Source organism: Anolis sagrei, chromosome 9 (genome assembly GCF_037176765.1).
Source record: "Anolis sagrei isolate rAnoSag1 chromosome 9, rAnoSag1.mat, whole genome shotgun sequence".
Lineage (NCBI taxonomy): Eukaryota > Metazoa > Chordata > Lepidosauria > Squamata > Dactyloidae > Anolis > Anolis sagrei.
The window spans coordinates 31,817,686-31,826,998 of record NC_090029.1 but is presented as its reverse complement, the minus strand read 5'-3'; the positions used below and the strand labels follow the sequence as shown (position 1 = coordinate 31,826,998).

Below are 9,313 nucleotides of genomic sequence, written 5' to 3'. Positions count from 1 at the left end.
ATGGCTGCATTTTAGATGGATTAGGAATCAGCTGGCTTTTCTTGTTATAGACAGTAAGAGCGCCTAAAGCTTCAGAGAGGTTTTGTTCAACCATTTCAAAGCTCCCTGCTTGAGCGGTGATGGCATGATCGTCAACATAGATTAAACTCTCTGTCTCTGGTCATTTGTGTAAATGTTGAACATTGATGGAGCAAGCACGCTCCCCTCGGGCAGGCCATTATTCTGTTTTTGCCCGTCTGGTTCTCTGGCCCTGGAACTCAACAAAAAAGCTCCAGTTTTGTAGCAGGTTTCCTATGAGATGGGTGAGATGGTAGTCCTTTGTGATATTATACATTTTTCTCAGGAGGAGGCGGTGGTTCACAGTATCATAAGCCGCTGACAGGTCTACGAAGACACCTCCTGTGATCTGCTGCTTTTCAAAGCCATCTTCTATGTGCTGAGTCAGGTTCAGCACTTGCGATGTGCAGCTTTTGCCTTTTCTGAAGCCAGCTTGCTGTGGGATCAGACATGGGTCTATTTTTTCCATAATTCTATGCAGAATAAGTCTCTCCAGAACTTTGTAGAGGTGGCACAGCAGGGAGATTGGTCTGTAGCTTTTTGGATCATTACGGTCTTTGCCTGGCTTCAAGATGGCAATGAGTCTTGCTTTCCTCCAGATTTTGGGGATCTGACAGGATGCAGTGCAGTTGTTCATCAGCTCCAGTAGCCAGCACTTTGCTTTTGGACCAAAGTTCTTGATTTGTTCCATCCGTAGATCATCCAAGCCAGCTGCTTTGCCATTCTTACATTTATTGAGAGCCATGTCCAATTCAGTAGATGTAAAGGGTTCAGTATCATATGCTGCTGACAGGTCTTTGAGACATGAGAGAAGCCTCCCCACAGGATTGTAACAGTTGTTGTTGTTGTTCATTCGTTCAGTCGTCTCCGACTCTTCGTGACCTCATGGACCAGTCCACGCCAGAGCTCCCTGTCGGCCGTCACCACCCCCAGCTCCTTCAAGGTCAGTCCAGTCACTTCAAGGATGCCATCCATCTTGCCCTTGATCGGCCCCTCTTCCTTTTACCTTCCACTTTCCCCAGCATAATTGTCTTCTCTAGGCTTTGCTGTCTCGATTGTAACAGTACTTCTTATTAAGTCAGAGCATGGTCCAGAGTGACTCCCAGGTATTTGAGTGTGCTGCAATGCTCCAGTGGGATTCCTTCCCAAGGAAACCTCAGCGCTCGAGATGCTTGTCTGTTCTGGAGGGTACCAGGTTGGGAAAGGCGAGTTCGAGGTGAACCGGACTTTTGTTTCACATTCAAACCAGAGAACAAAGACAAGCAAGGATAGTATTTCAATTATTACGAAAGTCTTTATTAAATACCAAATATTGCTCTAAATGATAACAGTCTTAGGAAACAAATATACAGGGTTTCAGAGGTAAAGTGGAAAAAGAAGGTAGTTATCAAAATCACGGCCATGGTTGCATCATTATTATTATTGTTATTGTTATTAAGGCTTTTGAAGTGGAGAAGGCCAGCTAGATTTTTCAAACATATAGAAGTTATCAAGGTTAATTCTACTCAGCTCTACATTAATGACATGCTATTCAGCAGCCAATTGCCAAACTATCCATCTCCTAACATTACTATTATTATTATTTTGATAACCCATGCACAGCCTGTTAATTTAATACTACAGAATCAACAACAGCGTATGACAGCCCTGGAAATTGATCATTTATTGATTCGTAGATCCAGTGGTGTATTTCTACTAAGTCCTATTGCTTCCAGCAAAACTAGCAATCCCTTCTCCATCCTGGACCCTTCCCCTGCTTATGTTTTGAAATACAAATTTGGAGTCTGTCTACAGTCCCACAAAGAGCGACAGCAGGAGCAGGAAGGGAAGAAAACCCTAATTTCGGTGCTAACAGAGCCCAAAATACACCACTGGTTCTCGGCCAGAGACTTTCCAAAGAATGCTTGTTTGCTAAGCACGCTGCCAAATAATTCCTCTGCTACATCCATGGCGAAATAAGATTTCAATTGATCCATTCACAATTAAATACGACATTCCTCTATCAGTCTACACACTTAGGAAAAGAGGTCTTTATAGCAAAACTGTAATGTAAAAAGAGACCACAATATTTCCAATTTTCTCAAGATAGGTTAAGGAAATTCCTCTTCATTTTCATTGCAGATGATTCCAAAGAAATGGGGTTTTAGCTACAATATCACTCTCCCGCCCCCAATCAAAAGCATTATGTAACCCCACTGATCAGGTTTATTTAGTTTTTTTTTAAACTACAGAATAGGATCTAAGTCTGCCAGTGTTTTCACTAGTTGATGCCGACTGCGGAACAACCTAAAAGGCTCCTGTTAGGGGATGGGATGAAAATGCTTGGTGGTTCTCACTTCAAGTTTCTCAGGCTTGTAAACCTTGTGGGTGAATCACCTATACGAAAACCATTTAGTGGCCTTGGCTCTATCCAATACATTCCCCATATCACCCAGCAGTTTATTGATCTGTTTCAGTGAAGGAGGAGGAAACATCTCCTTTGACAAGTACATCATTCTACACAGAAAGTCTCAGTGAACTAAAACTATCACACAGGTAATTTCATGAAACTTCCACTCGTTTAAACTGAGTGTACACAGGAGAAGGTCTTGGTTGATTGTGCTTGCAGTTACAAGAGATTGTAAACATATCCCTTCCAACTATGGTCGTCCCCTCAGTCCAAAACTCAAGGCTACTCATGTCCTGCTTCAGGGAAAGACCTCAATGTTGATATTATAGTTTACTGCCTCAATGAAGGCACTGGCATTCCTGTACTCCACACAGTAAGTGAAGGGGAAGCCCGAGGAAGGGAACCTATTCATTTTAGAAGCTGAGGGCCCTTCCACACAGCCCTATATATCCCAGAACATCACGGCTGAAAATCCCACTATCTGAGTGTGGCTGTGCAAAAACCTGCACCTATATCCCAGAATATCAAGGCAGAAAATCACACATTATCTGAGTGTGGACTCTGGGTTATTTGAGTCCACACTCAGATAATGTGGGATTTCCTATCTTGATATTCTGGGATATAGGGCTGTGTGGAAGGGCCCTTAAACAATCCAGCTTTTTATTCACCAATGTTTAGAGAAACCTGTATTTTCTAGGTCTTTTTCCCATCTCAAAACATATGGACAAACATTCCGATTATGGTGAAGTGCATGAGGGGTGAGGAGTGTCTAAAAAACAAGTACCAGTAATTTTATACTTCCTAGGCCAGGCATGGGCAAATTTTCCAACTTGGGGCCGCATGCTAGCACTCCCTACTAGGAGGACCGGCTGCCCAATGATGGAAGGAAGGAAGAGAAGGAGGAAGAAAAGAGAGAAGGGAGGATGACAGGGAGGAAGCGAAGGATGGAAGGAAAAAGAAGGTGAGTGGGAAGGAGGGAGGAAAGAGGGAAGGAAGGAAAATGAAGGGAAGACGAAAGGGAGGAAGGGAAGGATGGAAGGAGAAAGAGGGTGAGAAGGAGGGAGGAAAGAGGGAAGAAAGGAAAGACAAAAGGGAACGAAGGAAGGATGGAAGGGAAGGAGGAAGGAAAATGAGAAGGAAGGAACAAAACGATGAAGAGAAGGATGGATGGAAGGAAGGATAAAGTAAAGAGAGAAGGAAAGAAAGACAGAAGGGAAGGAAGAATGAAGAAAGAGGGAGGAAAAAGGAAAGGAAGAAGGGTGGAAGGGAAGGATGGAAGGAGAAAGAGGGATAGAAGGAAGGAGTAAGGAAAGAGAGAAGGAGGGAAAGACAAAAGGGAAGGTAGGAGGGAAGGATGAAAAGGAAGGGCAGGGAAGGGGAGGGGAGAGGAGGGAGGGAGGGATGAAGGAAGGAAGGGGAACGGGAAGGAAGGAAGGAAGGAAGGAAGGAAGGAAGGAAGGAAGGAAGGGTAAAAGAGAAGGAGACAAAGGGAGGGAAAGAGGAAGGAAAGAGAGAAGGAAGGAAGGATTGGGTAGGGGGGAGGGCTGAGAAAAGACCCCCAAGGGGCCGCATCCCACCCCCCGGGCCTGGTTTTGCCCATACCTGTCCTAGAGCAGTGCTTGAATGAACCCCTATTTCCTTCTAAGTTTGGATATAGTTTGAAATTAGTGTCCAAAACATTTGCTAAGATGAGAAAGAGAAGGAGAGGGGAGGCCACTGCTCATTCAAGTCGATTTCCGTAGTAAACATTTATGGTTTCATATTTTATGGTCTAGGACAGCTATGGGTAAACCCAGGCCGAGGGTAGGATACGCCCCCTTGGGCTCTTTTCTCAAGCAGTGGGGAGAACTAGTCAGGATCACATCACATTTCATTTCTTGGCTAATAACTGCAGTTCAAACAGCATGCAAAACTAGTTAGTTTAAAACCACAAGCTTCCATTTTCCTCCTCTGCTGCAAGAAAGAAGATGAAACATTTCCTGTAGGGTTGCTGCTCTCCGAAATCAAGTCTAAGGCGGCGGTTTTCAGATTCTCCCAAGTATCTTTGGTGTTCAAATGCTGCTGCTCAAACTTTGAGCTTTTTTTCTTCATTATTCTTTCCAAAGGAAAGACGATGAAAATGTGGTCACAGATAGATACCTGTGAAATTCTTGAAATTCAGTCACCTTTAAATGCTAAAAAAATGTAAAACAGAAGCAAAAACTGGCACAAAAGGAATAACTACCACATGTAGGAATAACTACCACATCTTCAACGTACAGAATATTTTTTGTATTACACAATTAAACATTGTGGTAGGATACTTCTTTATTGGGAACCAAACTACATTTCTGCAGGGGGAATAGGCAACTACACGTTGCATTTCTTCACACCTAAGATTTTTTTTTGCAATTCCTCAATATTGATGCAAGAGATGCAATCAACATATTTAGTTAGCCCCGAACGACAAAAAAAAAAATAATGAAATCCTTGATGTGAGGATTTGTGTTTAAAAGGAAACATGTTTTATTGCTTCTTATATATTCTGCGTTATTGTTCAACCATCTTACAACTAGCTACAGAAAATAAACTGGCTCGAAAAAATATCAAATGGCCCAAAAGACAGTTGTGGTAGATCTGGGAAGAACCGGGCTAGGAAGCCATTATGAAATGATCTCAGATTAACCATAATCCAGCCTTACCTCACACTGCATGATCACCGCCTAATTATATTTGCCTGGTTATCTACGGTCCGACCAAAGCATAATTCCACATTGACAGCCAACCAAACAATCCGTGCGATATATTTAATTTACCCCCTGCGGCAGCTAAACACCTGTAATAAGGTATTAGTCAGAAAGCCTTATACACAATATTTTGGAAGCACTATCCACCTCATAGGGAACACCCTTCTGAAGGCACAGGTTTATTGAATATCAGTTTGGCACTTTAAAAAATATGGATTTAAAGCATTCTGATGTGCGTTTTCACAAAAATATATGTGCAAGTGTACAAAAGGCAATTCTTCTCATAATAAATCGTAAGAAATTTTCCAGTTTAAAAATTCAGAGCAGTCTCTATTACTTGAGTAAAAAATCATAACCGTTATTTTAGATGCCATGTTATTGTCCTTGCTGTTGTTCACTGGCTGTTGTAGGGTTTCCTTCATTAGCAGCAGAATCTATGGGATCCATCACCTGGACAGAAGAGAAAGACACTCTTAGTAATCTGTTGCCAGATCATATCAGAGTTATTAGGAATAGCAAACCTCAACTGAACTAAGATTTCAAAGTCTACCATAACTAAAGAATATTCTAAATAAATCAAAGTGATGAGCGGCATTCTAGAAACATGGCATGCACATTGGAGGCTTCCTTATTAGTATTATAAAGGTATACATTAAGAGTATTGGATCTGCATTACATTTAGGAAATATACCGAATATAAGCAGAGTTTTTCAGCCCATTTTTTTAGGCTGAAAAAGCCCCCCTCTGCTTAAACTTGAGTCAATGTTATTATTTTAATCTGTTGTTGTTGTTATTATTATTATTACTATTATTGAATTTATTTTTCCTCTAATTATTATTATTATTGCATTTATTTTTCCTCTAATTATTATTATTACATTTACATTATTTTACTCTATTAGTATTTCTTTTACATTTACTATTTTACTCTAGTATTATTATTACATTTATTATACTCGAGTATATATGGTAGCTCTATTAGAGATCTTGGCATCTCCAACAGTGTTTTTGTTGGGACTACATTTCTCAGGATGTTCTGAGAAAAAGACCACAGAATTTAAAAATAGCACAAAATTACAAGGGTCTACAATGTGAACCCATCTTAATCTTTAATGTGAAGAGTCTAACGAAATGATCACAGGAGTATAGACAAAGTGAAAATCTGGATAGAAATATTACAAAAAAAAACCCTGAGAAAACTCTGATGTTTCTTTTTTATATTGCCAAACAACTATTAATTATACATAACATGGAGTGTTTTCCTATAGCATCTCAGCTACATAGTATACGAAATTCATGAATGCTATCACTGTACTAATAACCTTTTCCTTTTTAAGCTAAATACAAAAGAAAGAAAGCAGTCTAATTCACAAAATCAGCAGTTAATAATTTCAGTCTGGAGGAGGAAAGAAAACACCCCTTGGGATTAAAAAACCCACAACTCTCCAGAAAGTAAACAGTCAGCATGGGTCATTATTTGTCTTGCAGTGGGCATCTGTCTCTTAAAGGCAAACCGAAAAACAAGAACTAAGAATGATTTCATCAAAAGAGGTTTTGACACTGTCTATTAAGATATCTGCAAAGAAACCTGCAACAAAACTGAAAGAATACATTTGAGCCAGATTAGCAGTGGGTGTTAAATAAACAAGTAAAAGCCATAAGGTTTATGGCATTTATGAGACACGAGTGATCTCGGTGGCCATTCATGTTCAAAAGAAAGACCAGAGATTTCAGGAAGCATCCCCATGCCTTGGTTATATTTGCAAGCAAAGTCTGTGTTTTCAATGAGTCATGTGTTTTCTTGTGTGTTGCAATTCATACTATTTTTCTTAAGGTACGGAAGAAGAGGAGACTGGGGTTGTGTGCCACATCACATGAAGCCAGGATACATGACTTCCCTTTTGTTTTGTTTTGTTTTTTTCTTTTCGTGTCAGGAATGACTTGAGAAACTGCAAGTCGCTTCTGGTGTGAAAGAATTGGCCGTCTGCAAGGACTTTGCCCAGGGGACACACGGATGTTTTGATGTTTTAACATCCTTGTGGGAAGCTTCTCTCATGTCCCCACATGGGGAGCTAGAGCTGACAGAGGGAGCTCATCTGCACTCTCCCAGGATTTGAACCTACAACCTGTTGGTCATCAGTCCTGCCAGCACAAGGGTTTAACCCAGTGTTTCTCAACCTTCCTAATGCTGCAACCCCCTTAATGCAATTCCTCATGTTGTGGTGACTCTCAACCACAACATTATTTTTGATGCAACTTCATAACTATCATTTTGCTAATGTTATGAATCATAATGTAAATATCTGATATGCAGGATGTATTTTCATTTATTTGGCACAAATACCCAATACGCCCAAATTTGAATACTGGTGGGGTTGCAGGGGGTTGGTTTTGTCATTTGGGAGATGTAGTTGCTGGGATTTATAGTTCACCTACAATCAAAGAGCATTCTGAACTCCACTAACGATGCAATTGAACCAGGCTTGGCACACAGAACTCTCATGACCAACAGAAAATCCTGGAAGGGTTTGGTGGGCATTGACTTTGAGTTTGGGAGCTGTAGTTCACCTACATCCAGAGAGCACTGTGGACTCAAACAATGATGGATCTGGACCAAACTTGGCACGAATACTCAGTATGCCCAAATGTGAACACTGGTGGAGTTTGGGGAAAATGAACCTTGACATTTGGGAGTTGTGGTTGCTGGAATTTATAGTTCACCTACAATCAAAGAGCATTCTGAAGCCCATCAATAATACAATTTGGCCAAACTTCCCACATAGAACCCCCATGACCAACAGAATATACTGTGTTTTCTGATGGTCTTTGGCAACCCCTCTGACACCCCCTCGCGACTCCCCCAGGGGTCCCGACCCCCAGGTTGAGAAACACTGGTTTAGCCTATTGTGCCATCGGGGGCACCTTCCCTTTTGGTGGAGCAGTGCCAAATGTGAAATCCAATTTAACACACAGCAACAACATCTGGAAATCAAGAAAGTTGCCACCCAAGGGAAACACAATTGGATCATACGTTTGCCTCTTAGCAAGAGATCGTGTAGCAGTGGTTCCCAACCTTTGGACCTCCAGATGTTTTGGACTTCAGCTCCAACAATTCTTAACAGCTGGTAAGATGGCTGGGGTTTCTGGGAGTTGAAGTCCAAAACAACTGGGGTACCAAAGGTTGGGAACCACTGAGTCAGAAAACACCTCCCTCTGATTGCTATTCCAAAACAAGGAAGAGCTGTGCCTCAAGACCCTCTCTCCAGCCACAACAACTTAAGTCAAATGCGATAATACCAAATCTGTACCACTTGTACATGATGTACAACTAAGCTAATTACTAACTTGAGCATATAAGGACTGTACAGGATCTGTAGTCTCCTTTCAGGATATAAACCAGAAAAAATATGAATCGTTTACCTAAAGGATAGCCCTATGGCTTCTTGGGCTGATTTTTGTTTTGTTATCCTTAGACTAAACTCACACATGTAGGAAAATAGCTGTCACAACCAAAGGAATGCTGAACTAGGTTGAACTATGTGGCTTCCAAAGATCTGTATAACAGGTTTGGCCTAACTACACAAAGGCCAAAAGTCAAAGGTAGTTAAGGCCACGGCTAAGAGATTTATTGTTGTACCCAATGCAGCAAAGACTAGGGAGTCTCAGGAATCTGCAGGCCTTTACTCAGTCCAAGCTGACCAGAGGCAAAGGTAAAGGTAAAGGTTCTCCCCTGACATTAAGTCCAGTCGTGTCCAGCTCTGGAGGTTGGTGCTCCATTTCTTAGCTGAAGAAACACTGAAATTTACCATGTCTTAAAGGTAAAGGTTTCCCCTGACATTAATTTTAGTTGTGTCCGACTCTGGGAGGTGGTCCTTATCTCCACTTCTAAGCTGAAGAGTTGGCTTTGTCAGTAGACACTTCCAAGTTCATGAGGCCAGCATGACTACATGGAGCGCTGTTACCTTCCTGCTGGAGCGGTAACTATTGATTGACTCACATTTGCATGTTTTTGAACTGCTAGTTTGGCAGAAGCTGAACCTAACAGCAGGAGCTTATCCCGCTCCCTGGATTCGAACCGCTGACTTTTCAGTCAGCAAGTTCAGCAGCTCAGCGGTTTAACCCGCTGTGCCACCAGAGGACC

General features: G+C 41.6%; 1 protein-coding gene across 2 annotated transcripts in view; it reads right to left on the bottom strand.

Annotated features, from left to right (window-relative positions):
* Nucleotides 1–1,331: 1,331 nt before the first annotated feature.
* Nucleotides 1,332–9,313, bottom strand: part of SPPL2A (signal peptide peptidase like 2A) — a 50,215-nt gene continuing 42,233 nt past the window's right edge. For both annotated transcript variants that reach the window (XM_060755236.2, XM_060755237.2), the window contains one exon: nucleotides 1,332–5,622. In XM_060755236.2, the coding sequence (XP_060611219.2) occupies nucleotides 5,548–5,622 (75 nt within the window). In that variant the 3' untranslated portion in view covers nucleotides 1,332–5,547. The remainder of the gene's footprint in view (nucleotides 5,623–9,313) is intronic.